Raw genomic sequence first — 27,570 nt, forward strand, 5'->3', positions numbered from 1 at the left:
AAATTTCAAATATATTTTATTCAAAATTCTCCAACTAGGAGAAAAGGTAACAATGTTTACACATGCTTTAATAACTTATTTCACTGTACATCTTACGTTCTATACAACAATACAATAAACCAACAAAAGAAAATAAGTCAGCACTTAAATAGGGATCTACCATATAAAAGCATTGAGCACATACAGGACACTAAAAGATGGTATCTACAAAATTTTTCTTGACTGACCTACATGTAGTATATCCATCTTGTTCAGTTTTTAAGATGTCTACCTCTTTCTGACTCATTATGCAAAAGCTATTATGACCTTTCAGAATAGAACATACCTTTTTCATTAAATTTTGTAGATGGGAGCAGAAGGGCTCTATCAATTTTATATCTTTCATCTACTTATATTTTCCCTTTCATGTCACTTCCAGTTTTAAATAAAAATATCTGTGTTTGATATGCTCCTATGTCAACACTTCTCTAGCAGATAATTATGTTAATTATTTTATAGCCAGTAAAATGGTCCAAACACATTAAGGAAAGTAAAGAAACAGACCACTTAGTTCTGACAAAAATAGCACCTAGAAAAATATCACTTCTGTCAAGTTTCTCCTGCTGCTCTTATGTGATGCAGGCAGCAAGGCAATAACTTCCAATACGTGGGCAGAAATAAAAGGTGGAAGAAGACAAAAAACTGTTTTCTGTTCTCAAAAGATCTTATTAGTTAGTGTATTCTCTAATTCATTTTATAAACTTGGATCACCATGACTGCCAAACAAGGTAAATGATAGACTCTGTATGAGAAAAATAAGTGGAAAGGACTGACCAGTGGAATCTGAACTTCTTCCAAGTAATTATACTTTCCATGGCGGGGAAAAAGGCACAGGAGGTACACATTTCTATTTGGCTTAAAAATAATAAAAATTAATCTAAAAAGTTGGCAACAACTACTAAAACAATTCAATTTCCTATATTTTCCTGGACAGAGCTTAACCATATTGGATGTTGACAACAATGATAAACAAAAACCACACTTTGTTTACCATAATCAGGGACTGCACATAACTGCCTGACATTTTTATATAGACTGAATTCTAAAGACTAAATCTACAAAGTAGGATCTAATGATTAATTTCAATAATTACTGAATTATTGATCAATCTCTTCTTCCTATTCAAGCTAACTTCCTTTCTGTGGAACTGAAAATTTTAAATGCTCTAAATTTGCAGATGATTGCAAAAGTCTTATAGTAATCCTACACACCAAGAAACATGAAAAAAATGTCAAGTCAATTACTATGATATTTGCAGAAGCTAACTCAGATTTCACTTTGATACGTGTAAACCATGAATCATAAATTTCAAAAAAAAACAGTAGTTGTGGTCAAATTTATATACTATTAATATATCTTTAAAAGACAGCAATAGTATTTGTTATAATTGTAAACAGAAGTCCCCAAGAGAGCACATCTAGAAAGAGAGATATTCAATGTTAACGATGCACCTGACATCCCCTACAGACCTCTTGTGGCAACTGTAGTGTAACTAACTTTAACTGCAATGCTGAGTAGGACTCTAGGGGCATAACTTGGGGGAATGATGCTTCCCACACCATGGAACTACACAACAGCAATAGTGACTGTGATGAAATATACTTAATAAATTACACATTTAAAAAGTCATTAGGACATCTCGTTCTTGTACACTTGTGTAGAAAGGTCTTCCAAAGATAAAAGAATGTAGGCCTGGTTTGATTTTCTCTGCTAGAGCCATTATTATGTTAAGATCGCCCTCTGCTGTTAAATCAAGGTCTATCTTCAGATTCCGAAGAGATTTAAAGGGCTTTTTCCCCTTCTGCCTACAAATAATAAAAGAAAGAAAGAAAGACCAAACATTATAATACAGCAAATATCAAAAGGGAACAAAACAAAAACATACAAAGGCTTTTCTTCTGTAAAGGACTGTTACTCACGTATCATCTTCTATGTATTTTATTAGTGTCAAGGCTTTTCTGTGAAGGACAAGAAGAAACTGTGCAAGGAAAGTACTCCTGAGAGATAATCCAGGTTTCAAATGAAAGACCTGCAGGAAAATGAAGCATTTTAACACATGGATTTCCTACCATTCTATGTATATAGCATGTTTCCCTGACAGTGTTGGGAGTTACCTGGCATTTTCACTAATGCCCTCTAATATATAGGAGTGTGGTAGTAGCACTAGTCTGAAAGCAATCTGAGTTTTTATAATTTCCTATTTTATCTATTTTGGTGCACTCAAATTCTGCATTTTATATCAAAATATATCCATGATCATTTATTTTATTATGAAAAATCATTATGTAAGTTATTTGATGCTGTATTATCTAACTTTTTCTAATCAAATCTTAAAATTTCCTATTTTATCTATTTTGGTGCACTTAAATTCTGCATTTTATATCAAAATATATCCATGACCATTTATTTTATTATGAAAAATCATTATGTAAGTTATTTGATGCTGTATTATCTAACTTTTTCTAATCAAATCTTAAAATTGAAGCTCTCAGAAGTCAGGCCATGCTCATGGACTATGGTTTTGAAATACATATCTATATTCTAGCATGGGTAGGAGAAATGTGTGCTTATGTAGGGGGAGAGTAGAAGGGTTTTTACTTCGGCATGAGAAACATGGAAATTGCATGACTACAAATTATCCTGAACTTTGCAATATATCCTTAACTTTGCAATATATCACAAACTACACAGACCTGGATCCAAATTTTCCAGTTAACATAAGGATCTCATTATTTCAAAGTTACACGTATGACAGTCTCCTGGCTCAATCCCCAGAACAACATTACAACAATGTTTTGTTACATAAGAAATAAGTCCCAGGTATCTATCATTTTCTTCAAATGTGTAATTAAGTAAATATTTTTTTTAAATGAGACAATAAAGATGTTATAATCTAAACAGAAGTATACTAAGTTTTAGGAACATTTTTGGCTCAATAAAAGCAAATAAACAACTTACCTCCCCTCAAAAAACAAAACAAAAAAACCAAAACCCCTGAGTGAGGCTAGCATTTGAAATTAAAATATTTATTTTCAGTGGGAATGCTGAATCTTTAATGAGGCTAGTCTCTACTAATAATTCATAAGAAAAATGATTTAGGAGCTTTAGAAAGATCATAGAATAGGTACTACAAAAAAGAGAACTTAATCCCATGATGTTTCAAATATATAGCACAAGTACTATATGATATGTTTGAAAAGAAAACATTTAATCATTCTGACAATGGATGGTTCCATGTTTACCTGATCCAGGAAGGCTTTGACTAGAGTGTCTCTGTGTAAGACATCCTGGAAAATATTCCTACAAAGAAAAGAAAAGGTCCAAATGTTGAAATGGCTGTTTAAGACACTTTTTACAACCTCTCACTCCATAGTTAACAAGTTAAATTCATATAAATGGTATATCATGCATAAACGTATTTATTAGATTATAGATGTACATATTTGGAGATAGAAAATATATTTCCAGAGGCTGGCATTGGGTATTTAATGGTACAATGTGTGTTTAGCATGCATGGGTCCCTGAGTTCAATTCTTAGCACCAAAAATGAATAGATAAAAATAAATAAATAAAACATCTACTAATTTATTTCAGAACTCTCATCTTACACATATAACAAAAGTCTTGGGGCTGGGGATGTGGCTCAAGTGGTAGCGCGTTCACCTGGCATGCACAGGGCTCTGGGTTCCATCCTCAGCACCACATAAAAATAAAATAAAGATGTTGTGTCCACCGAAAACTAAAAAATAAATATTAAAAAATTCTCTTTTTTTTTTTTTTTAAAAAGTCTTAGACAATTAATAAATAAATTGCTAATTCTGACAATCTCACAAAAAAATAAAACCAGCAGCAAAAATAACACTAATGTTATCACCAAAAACTAAAACAAATCAGTGACATTTCAGTGGGATCAAGGAATAAATCCAGTTGATAATGGGCAATATCACAACCTCTGGGTTAGCATTAAGAGGACATCATCTGCAAATAACATGAACTAGAAACCTAAGAAAGTGTCATCTACCTTGGCAATGACCAAAGAGAGAGAAGTCAAGACATGATACCCACTTGAAATGATTTGTGTCTAACACAGCACCTAGGACATACCAGATGCTAAAACAAGCAAGACTGTTTTCTTCCCAGGCCTCACAGCCTTTCAGCTTTTCTCTTCCATCTTCCTTAGGTTTCATTCAGATCAGAGAGGTAACATAACATTCAATAAACGAAGTAATTTTTTAAATGAAAGAGAGACTGAAAATAGTAGATAGAGATCATCATATTACTGATAGGAGGGATACAGAAGAGAATGGGTGGTGCAGACTAAGAGAGTAACTCAAGTTTCTTAATTTAGGAGATGAGTGTAACTAACTACAGCAGGAACTGAGAAGGAAAAATCAACATTTCAAGATTATTGGCTGGGCATTAACAACACCACTTTTCAAGCTTTGAGGAGAGAAAGCTTTGTGACTATAAAGCCCAGTGTTCTGGTTTTATTTCATTGAATGAATATCTCCATCATATCAGAATTGTATGAAGCAAAGTATTTAAAAATATTTTCAGTGACTGGATTTTAATATATAGACAATGACTAAAATTATTTTTATAAGTTAAGTTGAGGTAGTATGCTTGCCTAGTATGTGTAGGTCACTGGGTTGGACCCCAGCAGAGCAGGAAAAAAAAAAAAACAGCTCCCATAACATAGAAAAAGTAAGTAGTATTGTTTAAAACACAAAAAATGGTAAAATGAGTCTACCACAAACTAAAGTTTACACATATTCTTGTAATTGAAACTATTTTTCAAACTTTTATGTTCAAAACATTTAGGGTTGTAAATAAAATTTTAAATTTATGACATTATTATGCCATGTTCAGCAAAACAAGAATAGCTGGCTTAAACATATCTACAAAATAAAAGGAAAACACTAAATGGTTACAAACCCATTCTTTTTTTTTTAAATACAGCAACAACAGAACTATTCTTTTCTTTATTTTTTTAGAGAGAGAGAGAGAGAATTTTTTTTTTAATATTTATTTTTTAGTTTTCGGCAGACACACCATCTTTGTTTGTATGTGGTGCTAAGGATTGAACCCGGGCCGCACGCATGCCAGGCGAGCGCGCTACCGCTTGAGCCACATCCCCAGCCCGCAAACCCATTCTAAAGTTCACTAAATTCTCTTAATGGAGCTCCTAAGCAGCTAATCAATCAAAAAAAAAAAAAAAAAAAAAAAAAATTCTAAACCCTTTAGAAAGTGCAGATTAATTTTGAGAAATCTATATTCATACCCAAACTACTAATATGTGAAAACTCAGTGACATGGAATTCCAATTTGGCCAATGCTTTTTTTCTGAAGCAATTCCTCTAAAACTTTCTAAATAGCCAATGAGAACACTGGAGACCTGAGAAAGATGGACCCTAATTAAGTCATCTTTATGCATATAGAGACCTATGTTGCTGGGGATTCTTGGACATAATGTTCTTATTCTGTGCTTTTGGTCAACATTTTACTATGGCTACTATGCTACATGAGTCTGTTGCCTCAGTTCAAAATTTTCCTTAAAAGCAAAGCATAGAGCTACTCAATCCAATTTTATTGCTGCTTTATATACTTCAACCTGGGTAATTATAGTTATGGTTTTTTGAGTATATTCTATGTGCCAGCACTGTGCCGAGCACTTTTAATTGATTCAAAAAACCCTAGTATACTACAATTCTTTCTCTGACTTCAGAACACCATTTAAGTATTTTCTTCAAGTTTTATAACTATGAATTATCATCATCATGTTTTTTCCTTAATTGATCCACAATCAATATTTAACTGTCATTATTATTCTTTTTAGTGCACTGATCACACTTTGTGGTAAGAAATGACTAAGGCAAATATAAAAATAACATAAAATATATTACATGCAATATAAAACACAAAGCATAAGAACACTATATTAATGTATTTCAACAGTTTAATTTTTTTTCACAATATCTTTATTTGTTTATTTATCTTTTTATGTGGTGCTGAGGATCGAACCTAGGGTCTCAGACGTGAGAGGCGAGCACTCTACCACTGAGCCACAACCCCAGAATTATTTAATATTTATGTACAAGAAAAATAGACTTGGAATTACTTTATATAATAATCCTGTTCAGACTATTATACACTATAAGTGGTGAGGGGAGGCTATTTGATGCACTACTATTAACCATACTATTTCCTACAGGCTATGAGCTCAATACCTATTTGTTAAAAAAGTATTTAAATGTTTCTTTTAAGTGCTAATTTTAACTTATTTTAGGGGAAACACAATAATATTTTCAAAATGGATAGCTTTTTAAAAAAAAAACAGTTGATTATTTTTTAATATTTTAATATTTTTTAAGCATCATTATGCTAGTGATATTTCTTTCCTTTTAAATATAATGTGTTTGTTTTTACTCATAAAAGATTCATATTGTTTGCCAAAATCAAAAGGCAGAGCATTACATACAAATCAGGAGTGAAGCTCTCATCTGTGTAGATGATGGTGTCCTGTGCCATGTCTTCTTCTGAAGTGGCTCTCCAAAATGCTGTCAGCTCTGATCTCATGTATCTACGCTGATTATAAATGTGTTCATGACAGGGTGGCATCTGCTTCACAGTATTGACATCCACATCGATATGTGTGGTGGGATATGGTGCATACATGACTTGACGGAAGGGCAGTACAAAGCTTCCAGTTGAATCCTGTCAGAATGAAAAGAGAACTTACTGTCTTACATGCCAAATGATATGAAGTTTTTTTTTTTTTTTCTAATTAAAGCAATGGCTTTGATTTTATTCTAGAAATTTATCATACCTTACAGACAGAAGTGTTCACTACAATATCAGTTTTAAAGCAAAAACATGAGAAACACTTTAAGCATCCAAAAAGAAGTGATTAAATAAATTTAAAATGAATTTATTATCTGATTGATAAAAATAAATTTACTGAAAAGTTCATGTTGAAATTGGAAGAGGTTTACAAAATATTGTGAAAAAGCAGGTTAGAACATGCAGAGTATAATCCAATGGGGAGAGGTTGAAGAAACTACATAATTTACAAAGCTGAATTAATGTTTCTAGAGATTTTATTGTTTCAATATATTTTTCATTTTTAATTGACACATAGTAATTATACATATTTGTGGGGTATAGTATGACATACATACAGAAGAAAAAAATACTAGAAAGATATGTGCCAAATAATAACTGTGGTTATATCCAGGCATAGTTGTGGTGCATGTCTATAATCCCAGTGACTCAGGAGGCTGAGGCAGGAGGACTATGAGTTCAAAGCCAGTCGGAGCAACTTAGCAAGAGCCTGAGCAATTAAGTGAGACCCTGTCCCAGGATAAAAATAAAAAGGGCTGGGGATGTTGCTCAGTGGTTAAGTACATCTAGGTTCAATTCCTGGCATCAAAAAAAAAAAAAAAAAAAAAGTGGTTCCTTATTGATTGTGTAATTACCTATTGTGTATGAGATACTATGTTATGAAGAGAACATAGAAGCTATTTATATTTTTTCACTCTAATAATGCTGCAGTAATCATTTTTATATTCTGTCAAGGTATTTTCTGGAAGGTTATACAATTTAGATTTGCATGGAGAACTCCTGAAATAGTTTTTCACTAAATCAGTTTCAAGTTTTCCATTAAGCATCTGGTACTGATCTCTTTCAGGATAAAATTATATAATAAAATGAGAGGCTGCTGAAGAAACCCTTTATGTTATGCCTTTAGTAGAAAGAAGTATAAATTTTCAAATTTGTAAAACTTAAATTAGAAACATGCTTCTTTAGTTTATTTTAACACTATTCTTCTGAGTGCAGTACAGGCATTTTACTGTGCTGAATTAATAATTTATAAAGCTGAATTAATATTTCCAAAGACTATTGTTTCAATACATTTTTTATCTTTAATTGATATATAGTAATTATGTATGTTTATGGGGTATAGTATGACATTTCAACACATGTGTACTGATCTGATCAGGGTAGTATATCAATCACCTCAGATATTTATCATTTCCTTTTGTTGAGGATGTTCAAAATTCTCTCTACTAGCTATTCTGAAATATACAATTGATTGCTGTATTAATTCATAATAACGTGCTACAGGACACTAGAAGTTATTCCTCCTATCCAACTGCATTGTTACACTCATTAAGCATCTTCTCTCCATCCCTTCTCCCCCACACCCTTTCGAAGTTCTGGTAACCATTACTCTATGCTTCTATGAGATCAACTTTTTAGCTTTTACATGTATGTTAGAATATAGATTATTCATCTTTCTATGCCTAACTTATTTCACTTAACATAATGTCTTCCAGTTTCATCAAGGTTGCAGCAAATAACAGAATTTCATTTTTAATGACTGAATAATTTTATTTATCCATCCATTAATGAACATCTAGGGTGATCTCATACCCTGGCTGTTGTGAATAGTACTGTAATAAACACACCAGTGAAGATGTTTCTTTGATATATGGATTTCATTTTTATTGAGTACATACTCAGTAGTAGGACTGTTAGATCAAATGGCAGTTCTATTTTTGAGGAATCTTCATATTGTTTTCCACAATGGAGTGCTAATCTATGTTCCCACCACATGAGAGCTCTCCTTTCTTTTTATCTTTGAAAGCATGTTATTTTTTTTGAATTTTTCATCATATCTACTCTAACTGGGGCTAAGAAGGTATCTCATTGTCATTTTAATTTGCATTTCCCTAGTGATAATATTGAACATTATTTCATTTGTTTATTGGCTATTTGCATACATTTGACAAATGTCGATTCAGATAATTTTTAAATCTGATTACTTTTTAAAAATTTGCTGTTGAGTTGTTTGAGTTCCTTATACATGCTGGATATTAATCCCTCATCTAATGAATAGTTTGCAAATATTTTCTCTTTTTCCACAGATTGTCTCTTCCCTCTGTTGACTGTTTCCTTTACTGAGCCAAAGTTTTCTAATTTGAGATTATCACATTATTATTTTGAATTGATTTTGTACAGGTTAAGAGATAGTGGTATAGTTTCACTCTTCTGTATACAGATATCCAGTTTCCTAATACTATTCATTAAAGAAACTTTCCTTTCTCCAATGTGTATACTTGGTCCCTTTGGCAAAGATCAATTGGCTGTAAATAATGTGAATTTGTTTCGGGATTCTCTATTCTGTTTCACTGGTCTATGTTCATGTTTTTATGCCAGTACCATGCTGTCTTGCTTACTATTACTTTATAGTATGTTCTGAAGTCAGGTATTAGGGTCATCAAATTTGTTCTTTTTCCTTAAGATTGCTTTGGCTATTTAAGGTCTTTTGTGGTTCCATACAAATTCTAGGAGTGTTTTCTATGAAGGATATCATTGGTATTATAAGAAGAAATGCATTGATTCTGTAGATTGCTTTGTGTGGTAAGAACATTTTTAGAATATTAATTCTAGTCCATGAACACTGGATGTCTTTCCATTTTTTGGCATCATCTTCAACTTCTTTAATCTGTTTTATAATTTTCATTGTAGAGATCACATCTTTGTTTATATTATTCCTAGATATATGTTTTTGTAGTTATTGTGAGTAGGTTTTTTTCTTGATTTCTTTCTCGCAATTTTGTTATTATTATGTCAATCAGTACCATTTGTATGTTGACTTTTTATCTGTAAATTTACTGAAATTGTTTATCAGTTCTAACAGTTTTTTTGGTGAAGCCTTTAGGTTTTTTGATATATAAAATCAAGTCATCTACAAACAGGGATAATTTTATCTCTTCCTTTCTTATTTGGGTGACTTATGTCTTTCTCTTACCTTCTTGCTCTAGCTAAGACTTCCAATATCACACTGGACAGGAGACACTTATTGCTTACAAAACACTTTTCTTGTTTCTAATCTCAGATGAAATTATTTCAACTTCTCTCTAATCAGTATGATATTTGTTGTAAGTTTGCCATATTCAGCCTTTCTGGCATTGAGATGTGTTTCTTCTATACCTAATTTTTTAAGGGTATGTGCAACATTTTAAAATATTTTAATACTTATTTTCTTTCATTTTGCTATGCCTACATCCTTAAGAAAGCATTTACTATGAAAGAATCACACAACCATAAGGAAAGCATTTCTTCATTTCTTTGACTATAACTGAGACATCAATAATAAATTCAATAAAGTGCATAATTGCTTTTCCCTTAATTATTGAAAATAATTATCAATTACCTTTATATGTTTTAGTCTTTGAAAAATAAACTCAATTAAATTAATATAAAACTTTTTCTAATATGTATTAGTAATACATACTTTTTCAAATGTATATGTTAATATATATATGAATTACTCAAATCTTACACACTTTTAAAGATCTTTAAATTTTTTCAATAAATTTCATATGTAAATACAAAATGGTAACACAAAAATTCAAATTGGTTCAGTAAAAAGAAATATTTAGAGGTGCAACCTAATTCAAGCACATATTTTTTAAAAAATCCTGAGGCTATACACATATCTACACAGGAAACCACCTGGCAAAGAAAAGATATTTCATAGTGTTACACTGACGATACTAAATATATATTCATAAGATAATATAGTCTATGCTCAGAACTATGTAAAGGAAGTCAGTCCTTGGGCATTAAACAAAATACTTCAAGTATTTTTACAGAGTCTCAAAAATTATTTTTAAAAAATGGTTTCACTTGTGATAAATGGAAAGTATACCTTTAGCAGGCCTTGCACAAAGAGTCCTGACTCATATTTAAATGATGATTCTGCTTCACATAATCTGGAGCATTTTCTCTCTGCTGGAGTCAGAAAAAGGCATAATGTTCTCACTATCTATAAAAGAAAAGATTTTAGCATTAAAATATGAAGTATATGATTTGCTTATAAATTTTTTTTTAAATTAAAAATTTTAATTGTTTGGTCAATTAACTTAAAATATAAATCCTTCCTTAGTCACCTGGAACAGTCCATAGGATATAACGTTTATTGCTTACAAAAAGGTGATTTTTATGGCCAAATGAGTTCAAGATATGCTTAGTAAATTAACTATGGTATCTCAAAACCTGTAACTTTTTTTTTTTTTTGTACCAGGATTGAACCCAGAGGCACTTAAACACTGAGCAACATCGCAACATCTCTAGCCCATTTAAAAAAATTTTTTTTTTCTTTAAATTTTGAGATAGGGTCTTGATAAGTTGCTTAGGCTGGTTTTGAATTTGTGATCCTCCTGCCTCAGCCTCCCCAACTGCTGGAATTACAAGTGTGCACCACCACATCTGGTAAAATCTGTAATATTTGAATACATATTGTGACTCTCCAGGTGAAAAATATAATACATACCTTTTCTCATACTTATTTGACATATTTGTATTAGGTTATTAATTTTAGTGGGAATTTATGACCTAATACAGTAATTGGTTATATCTCCACCCAGCAACAATTGTTTTTCAAGCAAGTAAATAACTTTCAAGAATAAAAATAAGTGCATTTAAATTAGCCCAAATTATAACTTATGTTGTAACAGTTCTACATGTAAATCCCATTATAATGAATATCAAGGAGTATCCAAATTCTTAAACCAAAAGAAAATTAATTCTATTAAATTTGACTTAATATAAACATGCTATTGGTGGGGGTTCAGAAAACACTGATTCTAATAGCATCTGACCTAGGGTACAACTAGAAAAAATAAAAATGAGCCATATAACTGTTGGAATTCAGACTAGAGTGATAATGTTAAAGCACTGTTTTTTAATTACAGAAGTGGAAAATTTTCTGTCAAATTAAAAAGACAAAAGGCAAGCTATTCAATCTTAAGAGGATAAAGGATGAGAAAAAAATTTTTAAAAATATTTTTTTAGTTATACACGGGCACAATATCTTTATTTTGTTTATTTCTTTTTATGTGGTGCTGAGGATCGAACCCAGGGTTTCACACATAAGAGGCGAGTGCTCTACCGCTGAGCCACAACCCCGGCCAGAGAAAAATTTTTAATAAACAGAGCCTTCCTCCTTTCATAATGCAGACTGAGAAGCACTTCTAAAGAACTCTAAGGCTTTGTGGGGGTGGGTCACAAATGGGAAGCCACGTTTTTGGGGCAACACAAATAAGATTAATAGTCTCTAGATGAAATATAATGAGAGAAGAATATTAATCTCTCATAAATGGTTGTGTAAGAGAGATAATTTTGGCAAATTAAGGCTCATGTGAATACATGGGATGACAAATTAAACAAACAAAAATAATGAATAGCTTTGTAAAACAAATAATCACCTCCAACATATCTTGTTTAAAATGTTGTTAAAAAGAAATTAGATTTGCTTAAATTGATAGACATATGCACTTATATCTGGATTCTTTCTAATTTCTAACTAATGGTCAGTGAAGAAAAGTACAAAATATCTTAATTTACCGACTAATGCTTGGAAATATAACTAACCATTCACTAATTATTTACTCAAAGCACTGAAGGAAGTAGTCAAAACATTACTGAATAAAGTACAGCCTCCACTTACCATGTAGAAATACTAGCTCCCTAAAAAGGATAGACATGGGGTAAAAATCAAGGCAATGAAATCAAGATGATCAAATGCAGTTCTTCAGAACTAGTATTATAGGCCAGGCTATATGGGCAATGGCCAAACAGACTCCATTTTACCCTAAGATTCCATGTCATGTAAGAAATCCTTCTCTCCTGGGAACACCCTGCCTCTGTACCCATCAACAGTTGCTTAGCATAGCATGTGTGACAACACAAAATGACAATTCTTATATAATGTAAAATTGTTCTCTTTGGTTCCCATTTTTCTTGAACAAAGTACCCTGTCAAAGAATGATTGCCTAGACGTTAGTAACCATTCTTTAACTTGTACTCAACTAGGGTCATTTTGACACACTTTCCCTTCTGTTTATGATTTTAGATCTCATGACATTTGTTTATGGTTTTGAATCATAGCAACAGCCACTTATGATTAATGTGGTTCTGGAATATAAAGGTAGACTCACATCCTGGGATGGAATCGAAGGGTGTAGACTTGTAGCCTGTCCCTTGGCCTGCCAGCTGGTGAATCCAGACTGCCTGCTGGTGAATAAATGTTCCACCTCTTGCTTTAAGATCAACTTAGTGATTTATTGTAATCTTGCCATAACACTAGTACCAAAAGTACATAGCTATCTTTATATTTATTAAAGATAAAATTGGGAAATAGAAGGCATTTTTAAAGCTATCTGATTTTAAAATATTCTCAAAACCCTTTATACACAACTGAGATTGGTGTTTATGAGTTATCAAAATGAAACTGATAACTGAATTCCTATTCAAACAGTTCATTTCAAATTCATTCTGCCATAGGGTGTCACAATAATTTGCTAACATTTTATTTTCTCCTTATACTATTAGACCATTTGAATTATAACTTAACATGTAAATGACAATCCATAACATGTTAGTAGTATTAAAATTCAGATCATAGTCTATGTTATAAAATGAATTACCTTATTTACTTTCTCTGCACTGCTGCCTACTACAACAGAGCAGCCACAGGTTTGCAAGTGTGAGCTGATGGCACTGTAGATCAATAAATAAAACAGATTTAAAACCCTGGCTATAAAACAATTTCATAAATTTAAAAAAATAGTAAATAAGCTTCAAATAACTCAGAGTAGTTTTACATGATAAACACCAACACCATAAGTATAATACTATCTTTTATTTGTATGAAACTTCACATTATCTAGGGGCCTTTCACAGAGATTGTCTCGTTTGAATATTAAGATGACCCAGTTAGTAAAATATTATTTTATAGCTGAAGAAACTGATATGTAGAGAGGTTAAAGCCAAATGAGATTAAAAATAATATATGAATGGCTGACTTAATAGATTTAATACTAAAGGGTTTATGATTCAAGCTATTAAGATTTTTTAGGTTAAACATGCCTGATACTCCATCATGAGCCTAAAGGAAAAGAACGTAAACATAAAAGTTAATACTTTATTTTTTCACTTCTCATTTTTAAAAACAAAGTTATCTGCAAATGTAAAGAAATATGAGATAATACATGCAAGGCACTTGGTATTAGGAACTAGCACATAGGCGCTCAAAAAATAGAGGCCATTACTATTATTTTCCTTAGAAGAAACATAAATAGAAAATGTGAGCTATTGGCCCATAAGTGATTTTATGTGCCAGGTAGTGTTGTAAGTGCTTTATATGATTTATCTGATTCAATGCTCACAATAACCCTAGAAAGTAAGTACTATTATTCTTCCCATTTTACAGATGAGGAAAAGGAGGCACAGACATTTTAGGTGGCTTATCCAAGGTCACACAACAGTAACCCAGGCAGTCTGGCTTGAGAGTCACACTCTTAAGTACTAAACTTCATAGTTAGATAAAAAAGATCAGTACAAATAATTTTAATGAATAATTTCCATTTCAAGGCCTAAATTACTTGAGGCTATCTATAATACAACTTAACTCAAGTATTTTTAATTTTAACATCAATGGGAAGTAAAACAAGAAATCAGAACGAAAGGACCAAGCTCTCTTGTCTGGGCACTATGGAAACTCAGTATCTTAAAACACTAAAAGGAGTAACAGCTGATATATCACAATGAGTGAAAAAGTAACACAAATGTTAGTTCAAATATGCAATGTTATCCTTAAATTGTCTGGGGGAGTAGGTATCATTATTTTCTTCCTTCCAAATCTTGTTATGGGTGAGTATATAAGATTTGTATCTGTTTCATTCAGCATTTAGGAAATGAAACAAAATTCTTACTTGAGAAGAAAGCCTTCATGACAACTGTCACCAATATCATCATCATTGAGTACCGTATCAGCTATCTAAAATGCACCCAAAAAATGAACAAACGAAAAAATTAGTCTGGGTAAAACAGGGTTGAGAGAATGCTTTTATACCTAAGTTTTAAAGTCTAGGTTCAATATAACACATTGTCCTCATTTTTGAGCATCAAGAAAACCCATAAAACAATCTCTTTGAACTATCACAACCTTTCAAAGAACAAATGTGAAAGGTGGTCAGTCAGGTTAAGCAACATATTTTATAAGACAACTTCCTCTGCTGAGCTGTCTGTCAGAATCAAGAGACCAACCTCAATGACAAAGTCAGAAAGCAGTAAGAATATTTTCCAAAGATCTCTCTCTATACATGCATAATGTGTGATTTAAAATGTTCTCAACAAATGATTAAGGAAACTAAATTAGTGAATGTAAGTAAACTTCCATTAATAGTCATTAATTTGCACATTGCTTTGTTGCAAAAAAATACTGTATTAAATACTTTAATGTTTCTATAAATTCTGGAATATTCCCACTTTTAGGAAACATAAAGGTGGTAAAATAACTAAATTTAATTTTGCCATGACTATCAGTGATAAAAAAACTGATCATAAAATTCAGGATTCTATGTGTGCTTATTTGTGGCTAATACTTCATCCGAATAGTATAATGATAAAATGCTTACCAGCAAAATTAGAATGTTATTAATATATATAATAGTAGAATAATTCAGGGGAACTGATAAAGGTCACCCCCATAAGAACTTACATCTATTTCTTCAGGAACACTGTGAGATTTCATAGATGAAAGCAGTTCCATTACAGGAATGACTTCTCCAGTAAGCATTGGAATAATACTTTGACCCTGCACAATAAAGTAAAATGAAGAGAAGACATAATAGAGGACAAGAAGGGCAAAAAAACTTAAAATGAACTTAAAGAATTTTCATGCTATTTAAGCTCATTTTCATTCTTTTAGGAATAATTTTTCTTTAGTAAACATGGACTCTGGTTTATCATTTACTATTACATGCAACAAATAAACAACTGTGCCAAATTTAGAAAGAATCTCCTTTGATATCTAATTGAGTTATAAAAACCTTATTAATTAAAGGCAATCAAGTTAAGAAAGTCAAGCTTAAAAAGACTTTGAAACCCTTACCAAATAACTCATTAGTAAAACTTCAATAAATGGCCAACCTCCACATTGGAAACAGGGTATAATCTATCCAAAGACAAATCAAATCATCACAAATATTTTAAAAGTATCTTAAATAAGGGTGATTCCTCATTTACTTACTACCACACCACCATTCAGTTTTGCAACCAATGTAAATATGTGAAATTTTAGAGATGTAGATAAAATTGTCAAATCTCTATTAATTTTTAGCTAGACACATTTAAAATCACATTATTTGATCAATTCAGTAGGTTTTCTTTCCTTACATTTCATGAAATAATTTTATTCAAATTCTTCTCTTGTATCTTCAAATTAGGATCTCTTTTATCCCTATATCCATTTTTTTACTACCTTAACTCAGCTTTTCAAAGTCCCTTATCATTTAAATTGCTTAAGATTTAAATGTGCTGCTACCTTTGGAAATTTTATCCTAAGTTGTAAACCTCTTTGCATAACAGGCATTTTATTATTTTAAAAAATGCATTTTATAGTAACTTCCAAAATTAACCACACTCATTGCTTTTGATTTTTAAAATAACTGTTGAAATGCTTGTTTACAATTACAATTAATACAACAAATCTCATAAGAACAATGACTCAATCTGTGTTGAACTTCCATCTTTGGTAAGTGATTTACCAGATGACAGCTATGAACATCCAAAATCAGCACTCACTAAAATTGTTTCATACTATTGTGTCATTCCCAAGCAGAATTTATTTTTCAATATAAGGCTGTTGAAAGCACATAATGTGAGACATGCAAGACTCAATTATAAGACAACTCCCCCTTTTCAGAAATAACAATTTTAGGAAAACATTTCCCCTTAGGTTTAGGCTCAGATAATATTTTGGACAAGGAATCTCAGGCATTTATCTGACTCTAAGTAAATGAACAGTCTAATGCTCAATAGCGACAACAAAAATCCTACAAGACTGAATACAGAAGAGGATCTTAAAAAAATACATACATATATATATGTATGTATATGTGTTTGTGTGTGTGTGTGTGTGTGTGTGTGTGTGTGTGTGTATGGCCCCACATACATAAAAGAAACCCCTGGGGATTTCTTTTCCTCCTTGTTCTTCTCTAACTTGAACTTCTGAGTTTCCTCTCTAAAGTCTCCAATTTGTCCCAAATATCCTTTCCTACTGACACAGAAGGATAAGATAGCAGTTTTAAGAAAAGCCCTTGAGAGAGGCAGAAATTCATTAATCATGGCAGAAACTCATTAATCAAGGTTTCTGGTTTAAAAAAAAAAAAAACAGTTTTACTAAAAACAGAATTTTATTTGGTCCTAAATTTCCTTATCTTGAGATAATTCTATTTAATTACTCCATAAGTATCAGGTTAGAGGTTGGTGAACCCACTAAAAGCAGAATTTTATTTGGTCCTCAATTTCCTTATCTTGAGATAATTCTACTAAATTACTCCATAAATATCAGGCTGGAGATTGGTGAATCACCACATTCCTAGGGACCTGTTTACCAACCAGCAAACAAAGTAAAGGCAAGCTTCTCTGGATGAAGGGAAATCTTTTCTTATAAGTTTTAGCCTTTTCCCCAGAATTACCTCATTTGATTTGGAAGGTTATTTACAGAAGTACAAAGATGATAATCTTGCAAAGATTATTTTACAGGCTTTAGTATTTTCTTTGTTAATGCCCCATACGTTCACAAGAATTATTTTGCTTTTTTTGTAGGCCTTGTACATGCTAGGCAAGTGCTCTTCTACTGAGTCACACCCCAGGAAGCCACACCCCTAGTCTCTCATAAGTATTTAGAAAACTAAATGTTTTTAAAGCATCATTCTGTCCCAGTCATACTAAGGAGAAACAGAGCAAAGGCAATGTAGCCATGCTTAAAAGACTGGAATTTTACAAGAAGAAACAAAAACGGAGGATGGCCTATCAGAGCAATAGGAGTAAAGTTAAGAACATTTTCTCCACTGGGATTCCCTTCAGGAGAACTTTTCTGCCCCACAATGAAATGGACTGTATTTAATTTCTATAAGGGAAGTTATCCTCTTGCAGTCATGCTTCTCAAACTCTTAGCATCTATTTCCCAAGGACATTCAAAGGTACAGGATAAACATGGTATCTTTTCCTAAGGAATCAATGTTACTGAATGGTAAGAAGCTAAAAAATGTCACTGGCAAATTTCAATATTAAAACAAAGATATATCATGGAATAAAATATAAGCTGCATTAGTTTTAAAGATACAGCATGAGACTAAAGAAATAGTCTTAAATGTGCTTAAAGCTGTGTTGCGCCCTGAACACCTACTCCTCATCTTTCAGTTACTCATATATAGATATCTGAGAAACAATACCTAGAAAATCACATATACATTTTAAAAATTTTTATATGAACAAGTTTTCCAAAAAAGGGAGCAAAATAGTAATTTGTAGATGTAATTATCATTTCCCTTTATTTATTTATCTCTTCAGATGTAAAATATAGATACTTTTTGTTCAGTTTATTTTATATGAAGACTGTTTATTTTCAGACTCACTCTGTCAAACTAACATGTCCTCAAGGCCTTATAAGAAGCCAAATGCCTTATATGGACATATGCTATGGGAATAATGGGATATGACTGCATGTAATCTGCATTTTACCTGATCTTCCATTCTCTCTGTGCCTTCTAAGACAATCTTCTGGACATTTTCTTGCCTTTCCTAAGCAAAAGAAAATTTATTTATTAAAAAGCCACAGCATTTGAATACTTAGTTTTTCAATATAGATATGTTCTGTGTAATTTACTTTGTAGAAAAAAATATTCTCTAGAGGGAGCTAAAGGGAGCAAGGCAGGATGAACCCAACAAACCCATGCTTTCATAGATAGTATAAAACAAAATACCCTTTATTCTGCAGTGAAAAAAGAAATATAATTTAGCAGGAAACAATCAAGTTTACACCTGCAGTTTCAAAAAGGAACATAACAAAGCATTTTTAAATGAAACAAAATCAAATTGAATCTGAGGAATACAGAGCTTGTTTATTTTAAATGATTTTCATAAACATGAGGAATAAGGAGGTGAGTCTACAAAGAGTAAATACCTATTCTTTAAAGGTGCTATTTCTCCTTACCATCAGTTAGAAGCCTTATACAATTAATAATGCCTTAATAAGACTTTCAGGTTAGTATTAAATTGGAAAGTAGGAAGAAAACTTAAATTTGTTCTTTCAAGATGCTAAAAGAATACTGAAATATAAATATGATTATATATTAGAGTACAGGATTTAGTGGGAAATGATAATTCCCTCTAGCTTAACCCGCAAAATTAAAAGGAATATTATCTCCTAGAAACTGTTTGGTCCAACCTTCTCATTTTATAAATTTGGGAACTTGGCAAGTTAAAGGGACCAAAGGTTCCCGGCAGATAGTTTCTGAAACAAATGTTCTAAACTATTATACCTACACATTGTAGTAAGTACAAGACAAGGTCATGCAATGAAATAAAAATAAAAATGTTTTAGAGTCAAAGGCTCCTAAGACAAATCTAAACTCTAAAAATTTCTTTTTCTCTAAGCTTTAGCTTTTTGTTTGTAATACAGTGTTACCACCTCCTGCCTTCCATGATTACTGTGAAGACAAATTCATCTATATCTAATGGGGTAGACATAAAATATATGTTGGCTATGTCAAATGTTAAATGCATGTAATTTCTAAAAATTAGATAAATGTGTCTGAAAATAAACTCTGAACGGCTATGTTAGCATGATTAACAAGCTGAGAAACCACTCACCTTATGCATCCATATCCTTCCTTTCCGAATAATATGTGTTAATCTATCAACACACACTCTGTGAAGTGGGAGATAGAAACTAAGCTCCGTCTGTGGAAGTATAATTGATAGTCCATAAGTACTCCGATCTCCATTCCAGTTTCCGTCGAAGATTAATGAAACAATAATTACTCCTTTTTCAGACAAGACAAAAAACTTTACATCTATAGCCCCACTCTCTGCATTTCGAAGAATTTCTCCATTTAGGGTGTGGTTGGCAAGAAAAGTTATTTCTCCATCACTGAGAAGTACCTGATCTGTCTTAGGGGCCCAAATATGCCTTACTCTAGGACCAAGAATATTGTCCCAGTAAGCAAAGGTAGCTGCTAATAAAGGTGATTCACCACTTAAAGCAATCTCTGTCTTGGCAACAGCAGGAGATGGTGGTGGGCAGAGAGTCGACATCACTGCATCCCAAATTTCACATTATCCAAATGTTCCAGAGATATCTAGATGAGGGCATACAAAGCAATGATTAGGTTCAGCAATTTTAAAGATATCCATCCAAACCCCCAAAGAGACGAATATTATAACTAAAGCTCATATAACAGACGATTGTTCCCCAAATATCTGGACTTTGTGCAATTCTATCATGATTAGATATTTGGTTCTTAACCATTATAACTAAAGAGGGGGAAAAATGGGAAGGGGAAGTCTCAGCTAGACATGGTGACACTTCTTGTGGGTTGGTTTTGAACCCCAAAAGATAGGTTCAAACCCTAACCCCTTATATATGTTAATGTGACCTTATTTGGAAATAGGTGTAATTAAGTTAAAATGAGGTCATATTAGATTAGAATGGGTTCTAATTCAGTGGGCTTCTAAGGGGAAAGAGAGAGATTTGGAGACATGTAGACACAAAGGAAAGACAGCCATGTGAAGACTAGAAGATAGAAACTGAATGATGCAACCACAAGCCTAAGAATGCCAAGGACTATAAGTAACACCAGAAGTGGAAGGCACAAGGAAGCTTCCCTACAGCCTGTAGGATCATGTTCCTGCTGATACTGGACTTCCAGCTTCCAGAACCCAGAGAGAATGGATGCTATTTTAAGTCTAGTTTGTGATGCCTTATTACCCTAGCCATCTGACAGTAGAAATACCTTAAACCTGCTAAAAAAAAATTTTTTTTCATAAGATGACAAAATCATGTCTGAAGCTACAACAACAACAAAAATGATTAAAAAGTTTGGTTATCCTTGACAAACTCTCTGGGAATCAGGATACTAAAGCTCAATACTAGTAAAAATACTGGTAAAAACACTGACAGGTGAAAACAAAGATAAATACATTTAATACATTAGTAAAGAAAATGGTATAGTACTTTACCATTGTGAAGAGAGTTCTATACTAAGTGGCTAAAATAAATGCTTTAGTTATTAGAATAGGAAAAAACAAACAGAACGGATGAAGCCCATTCAAAGCTTTCAATCTGCTGAGGAAACAGACATGGAGAACACAAACAAGCTTGCAGCCAAGCTAGAATGCAGGGCTCAACTCATATATCTTGATCCACTCAAAGATATCACTCTGAAAGTGTATATTCTATGTAATATTAGTGTAAACCTAACCAACCTTGCAAGTACTATAATTGAAGACTTATAATCAAAGACTGAAAGTGAGAACCATTAGGACAATTTCATTTAAGCAAGTCTAAAATTATGGATTCTATTATCATAATGTAATGGAGAGCAGCTACAGGTGAATGCTGATACACCTGTTTGATGACTTTGGAGCTAACATTTGATCTATAACAAAATTTGTGTCAAATTAAACTATTTTACATTAAGGAATTTTATCTACATATTGTCAAGAGAGTTCAGAGTCTTATGAAAAGCAGTGACTTCTATTTTTAAAGTCTGTGGTGAATATTTTTATCATACTATGAAAAGGCACACAAACTATGGCAAAACACTTAATAGTGAAGTATGTACGAAAATAGTTAACAAAAAACAGTATTTACCTGTGTATTTTTAATTTCAAAACTTCATTTAGGTAATATTTGTGTTTTAGTATATGTCAATTTAATAAGTCTTAAAAGGCCACAATGGATATGAGCTCTATCGCTTGTTAAAAATATCTACTGTTTTGAATATAACTTCAACAGTCAGTTTACAATGACTGAATACAACAAGGTAATCTGAGTTGGAACTGTAATGATGCTTTTGCTGTCACTATGAACAACAGCAAATGGGAAGCAGAGGCAATAAAGTAAACACATAGCCATAAAATCATACTGTAAAACATTTCTCTTTTATTCTTTCTTTTTGGATAAAAAGGTGAAAATCAAAAAGGCAACATTACAACTCAAATTATTATATTGAAATTAAAAGAATTTCCTAAATAGGATTGAGAGCTATAGCAAAATCTGATTGAAATATGAGAAAACCTTTTACCTGATTGTGAGAACTAAATTACTAACGACCACTAATTACATTCAGTCTCACTCCTAGTATTAGAAAGAAAATGAAGGCTAAAGATCATGTTGAACTGCTTAGCTTTAAAAGTTGACAAGCAAGAAATACAGTAGTTGCCCCTTATCCTTGGGGGATACCTTCCAACTGGATCCCTGAAACTACAGATGGCACCTCTCTCTATATACTGTAAACTCCAATTTATGAATTAGGCACAGTAAGAGATTAACAATAAAATAGAATTGTAGCAATATAATAAGTTATGTGAATGTTTTCTCTCTGAAAATATTTCATTGTACTATACTCACCTTCTTCTTCCTATGATAATGGGAGATAATACAATGAATATGTAATAAGCACATATGTGACATATGTGCTGTGACTCAGCTTTAGGCTACTAATGACCTTCTGATGATACATCAGGAGGAAGACATCCACTTCAAGTGATCCTGGATCATTGAATCATGACAACGTTGATGTTAGATGTAAGCAGGAGACTACTTTGATGGTTGAAGATCTTCCAAGTTCAAGGGAGTTTTCTGGAAGAAAATTTAATCAGAAGTTGTTGTCTCTTTCTAACTCACAGGGTTGCTGCAGAGGTTTTAATACTATGGGTGACTTTAATGATGTTCTATCTGAAGGTAGTATTCCATAATTTTGCCCTTTAATGTCTGTGCAATTTCAAATACTTCAGCAAATTTTAGAAATGTTCAGGTTGCTAGTTCTGTTTCAGTTTCATCTTCCTCTTTCTCTGCAGATTACTAAATAAGTTCTTCTGATTCCTCATTTTTAAAACTTCCCAAAGGCCCTCAATGTTTTTCTACTTCTTCATCCAGCATTTTGGCAAATCCTTCTCCACCAATTTGTCTTACAGCTTCTCCAGCAATTTTTGCATACTGCAGTAAATGGCTTGGTGCCACATGTTTCAGAAACCTGCTGATGCCTTTGTGTAAGTTCAATGCTTTCTGGTACAATGTGCTGCCGTCACTCAGAACACATTTTCTGTTAGTCATATATCCACAAATTGAATGTGTTTTCCATCTTAACTAAGCACTTATCACACACTGTGGCTGTAACTTTTGTAATTTGAGGTATACCAGCAAGACTAGCATAGTACTTTTTCCTTCTTCACAATTTCACAGAGAAAAGATTCATTTTTATCATAGATCTTAGCAATGTCAACATATAGGGTTTTTTATTTCCTTATTGAGAACTTTTACCTTTTCACTTAAAGAAAGGAACTTATGGCATTTTCTCTTGCATATCCAAATTGCCAGCATCTTTACTCCTGTGTTTTGCGCCATTATTAATTAAAATAAGGGTTACTTGAACATAAGCACTGCCATACTGTGACAGCCTATCTGACAACCAAGATGGCTACTAAGTGACTAAAGGGCAGGTAGCATTACAGTGTGGATACACTGGACTGTTCAAGGACAGCTGGACAAAGAGACGAATCATATATTGGGTGCAAGAGAGCAGAAAGGTGTAAGACTTCATCAGGCTACTCAGAATGGCATGCAATAGAATTTTTCATGTATTATTTTTTAACTATATTTGAACACATAAACTGAAATCATGGATAAGGTGGGACTACTATAACCTAAGAAATGAAATGTCACAGAGAAGTATAATTAGGAGAGTTGTAAAAATTAATTTAATGCTCGAATCATCTTTGGTAAGAAAAACCCATATGTACAAATGTGGCAAAAAAACGTTCAGCTGAAAACTAATATTTTTATCTACATATTTTATGTACATGTAGTGTTGGCTACTCCAGGTTATCTAACATTAGTCATACAGTCTTTTTAGGGAAGCAAGGATCCAAATTGGGTGAGATGGTGGTTTGCCATTCCTATAAACAAAGAACAGGGTTCATGAGGGTTTACCCAATACACTTCCTAAAAATAATCCAACATATGCAGACATATTATATTAATTAGCATCTATTTAATCTATTAGCATATTGGTAAATTTGAGCTTTTGCTTCTTTAAACTTTTGCTAAAAATCAGATATCTCTTTCCTGATTGATATTTGGAAAGTTGACTGGTCCACTGCTGTGAATCAGAATTCTTCCATGATAGGCTCTCATTCCCTATAACAATGCTTTCTGTTTATTTTTCCCAGACCCAAGAGAAGCAGGGTCCTAAACCAGCCCACTTCCAAAACATGGGCTGCCTATGGCCACTTTAAGGATAGTGAACTGCTTAAAACACTTTCTAAATTTTTAACATCAGGCATTACTCAGAGATGAAGTTCCTAATATCACTATCGAGCCATCTCTCACTGATCAAAGTTTCTCAGATTAACAGGTAAATTAATCTACCACCCCTTGGAAGTACGCAATTAACACTGAACCAATAATAATCTTGAAAGAAAGGAGTCTCCATTTTTTTTTAATCTCTTTCTCTGAAAGTAAACTTTAGACTGCTAACATGGCCAAATAGAGATTTTATTAATTTCTCAAGTGGAATGTAATTGTTTCCTGGAGGAGGTAAATACTGGCTTGGTTCACAATCAAGAATATAGTCTGCAATTTTTCTCGCTTTTGTTTCATAAAGAGCACAGTCATACTGGGGCAATTTCCAACAGATTCAGTTTTCTTAAAGTGGCAAGGACATGGTGGAGGTGCTGGTTAACAGCACTTGTGTAACAGAGGTTTCAGATACCTGTGGTCAAACTTGATCCCAAAATATTAACTAAAAATCCCCCCCATCCCCAAATAATAAGTTTTAAATAGCACACCATTCTGAGTAGTGTGATAAAATTCACTGTCTGCTCCAAGGATGTGAATCATCCCTCTGTGCTTTGTATTCATATAGATATATTCATATATATATTCATATACACTACCTGCCCATTAGTCACTCAGTACTCCTCTTGGTTATTATCATAAGACTGTCTAAGTATCAAAGTGCTGGGTTCATGACAACCTTTATTTTACTTAATAAAGTTGAAAGTACAATGATATTTTTAGAGGGAGAGAGAGAACAATCATAGAACTTTTATTACAGTATTTAGTTATAATTGTACTATTTTATTATTAATCTCTTGTGCCCAATTTAAACTGGATCATGTTTGTATGTAAAGGAGAAAACAGTATATATAGGGTTATATACTATATATTTACGATCTGTGGTTTTAGGCTTCACTGGAAACCTTCTTATGTATACACTAAAGATAACTACTCTGTATTTCAAATATCCTGGTTCCATATAGTTTTTTAAAAAAATTTTTTAGTTGTAGATAAACACACAGTATCTTTATTTATTTTTATGTGGTGCTGAAGATTGAACCCAGTGTCTCACACATGCGAGGCAAGTGCTTTGCCACTGAGCTACAGCCCCAGCCCCAGGTTCCATATAATTAATACCCCATATGTCATAGTCTTGTTTTCTGTGATGCTCCCAGATTATGCTAAAAGTTTCCCAAAGTTTGTTGAAGATCCTAACAGTCCTTTTTTGAACGGTTTGTACAAAGTAAAAGTAGTGCCTAATTGTGTACTCTCGCCTTGCACCACTGGTGATGGACAGGAACAGAATAAACAGAATTTATTCACCTGCGCCTAAGAATCTGGATGTCTGAAAGAGGTAACCCTCCTAGGCCAATGCACGAGACTTCCCACCTTTTCCTGAACACAAGTCCTTGTGGAATTCACCCTGATTAGAGAGACCCTGTGTGGACGCAGACATGTAATCAGTGCACTTCTTTCTGGAACAGATTACCATCAGCCAAGTGATACCTAAGTCACAAGAGTCACTTCCTTTAATAAATGTATGCAATCTCGGAGCTGTGAAGCAACCAGGCCATGTCTCACAGACTGGGAGTACACTCTGCCTAGCACTGCTGCCCACATTTACAAAACAGCACTCCTCACAAACTTCTACTGATAATCTGCAGGCGACCAGTAGTCTGTTCACACCCCATCGCACCCGGCGCTGTCTCCTCTCGGCAGGAGCCCTCTCCGGCTCACCCAGATGGGCCGAGCGCACTCCGGCTTTCCGCGGGCCAGCCCCTTCGGTGCCCGAGGCTCCCTTCCTTGAGCCCGCAGCGGAAGCGCAGCTGGAGGTTGCCCCGGGTCTCGGGAAGAGGCCGGCTCGAGGCCTGCGGGCGAAAAGCCGGGAGAGGCCCGAACCCATCCCTGTCTCCGTGCCACCGCCGCCGCCGGGGGCCGGGATGCAAGCAGCCCTACTACGCTAAAGCCGGAAAGCCCCAAGGCGGCTTTCAGTCCGGGAAGAGAATGAGTCGAGCGCTGGGAGAAAACCCGCGATCGCCCCAGTGCCGACCCGGCATGCTGACCCCAAACTGCTGGTCTAGGACTCGCCAGCTGTCCACTCACCCACTCGCCGCCGCCAGAACCTCCGCCACCGCCGCGGGCGCAGGGACCGCAACCGCAGCCCCGCCCCCGACCCGCCCCCGGCCCGCCCCTCGCGCGTCCTACAGCTACCGCACCGCCCCACTTCGCAGTTCCCCTTTCGTTCTCTTCTGGTTAATATTTATCAGTTCGTTCCATGTTCGCTCTTTGCGAATACTACGAAAGAAAGTGGAGGGCAGGAAGGGGGGGAAAACAAAAACACACACCACCTGCTCTTGTTAGACCCGCCCCTAAAGAGAAGGAACAGGGCAGCAGGCGTGGCTGAAGCGCCGAGCGCCATCTTTTACGTGGGCGGAACTTGTCCCTGCTTGACGCACGCCTACTTCCTAGTAGGACACCGTAGAACACTCTTTGACGTTTTCAATTTGCGAATGTCGTTGACGCGTGGTGAAAGGAGGCGTCGGGGCAGGCCGGGCCGACTTGCTGGTTCTTTTTCCGAAGACGTGCTGCGTGAAAAATGTTATTGTGGCGTTAACCTAGATAGGTGGTGTGGCAGTAGTAGGGAAATCTGGACTCTTGAGAAAGCAGAACAGAGTAAGTGGTTGTCAGGTAGTGGACGTGCAACAAATATTTGATGAATGAGCGCTCCCCCCCGCCTTTACCATATGGTTAACTAGAACACGTTTATGACTCCATGACAAGCACAATATATTAGGCATTACCCCTCATAGGTCGTCACTGCAATTTTAGCATTTTCTCAAGCATGATTGCCATACTTGTAAACATCATTTTTGCTAACGCACAATGTGAATACTTTTTTTTTTAACCTTGGAAAAATGCACTTTACCTTTATGTTTGATATGCATGGTGATTCTTTTGTTCTGCAAGTGTGCATATACCTCTTTTGTCTTGCAGATGAATAGCACTTAACTTTTTTCAACATTAAAAGTCATGCAGTAATGTTTTTTATTCCCAGAAGAGAGAAATACACAAAGTACTTTCCATCAGTCTATACCTTCAGACCCCTTACT

The 27,570-nt window shown here is 33.9% G+C and overlaps 1 protein-coding gene across 4 annotated transcripts; it reads right to left on the minus strand.

Moving 5' to 3' along the window:
• On the minus strand, positions 1-26,618 carry C9orf72 (C9orf72-SMCR8 complex subunit). 4 transcript variants are annotated; one of them, XM_071600678.1, is made up of 12 exons: positions 26,564-26,607; positions 22,532-22,762; positions 19,771-20,258; positions 18,640-18,699; positions 15,611-15,706; positions 14,823-14,887; positions 13,536-13,608; positions 10,757-10,873; positions 6,518-6,753; positions 3,282-3,339; positions 1,959-2,068; positions 1-1,844 (listed from the first exon to the last, which is right to left on the minus strand). In XM_071600678.1, the coding sequence occupies exons 3-12, from the start codon at positions 20,212-20,214 to the stop codon at positions 1,658-1,660; spliced, it is 1,446 nt and encodes a 481-aa protein (XP_071456779.1). In that variant the 5' UTR covers positions 20,215-20,258; positions 22,532-22,762; positions 26,564-26,607; the 3' UTR covers positions 1-1,657. The 4 variants fall into 4 exon arrangements, with proteins under 4 accessions (XP_071456779.1, XP_071456780.1, XP_027786871.1 ...); XM_071600679.1 differs by lacking the exon at positions 22,532-22,762 and having other exon boundaries at positions 26,564-26,618; XM_027931070.2 differs by lacking the exon at positions 26,564-26,607 and having other exon boundaries at positions 22,532-23,093.
• Between the last annotated feature and the right edge of the window lie 952 nt (positions 26,619-27,570).

This window comes from Marmota flaviventris, chromosome 13 (genome assembly GCF_047511675.1).
Source record: "Marmota flaviventris isolate mMarFla1 chromosome 13, mMarFla1.hap1, whole genome shotgun sequence".
Classification (NCBI taxonomy): Eukaryota; Metazoa; Chordata; class Mammalia; order Rodentia; family Sciuridae; genus Marmota; species Marmota flaviventris.

Excerpts from the sequence above, each read along its gene's own strand:
- C9orf72 (XM_071600679.1), bottom strand. The coding sequence starts at position 20,214 with ATGTCGACTCTCTGCCCACCACCATCTCCTGCTGTTGCCAAGACAGAG. Across the intron at positions 18,700-19,770 it reads GAAGGATATGGATGCATAAG|GAAAGGCAAGAAAATGTCCA; the intron begins GTGAGTGGTTTC and ends TCTTTTGCTTAG. Across the intron at positions 10,874-13,535 it reads GTGCAGAGAAAGTAAATAAG|ATAGTGAGAACATTATGCCT; the intron begins GTAATTCATTTT and ends TTTCTTTTATAG.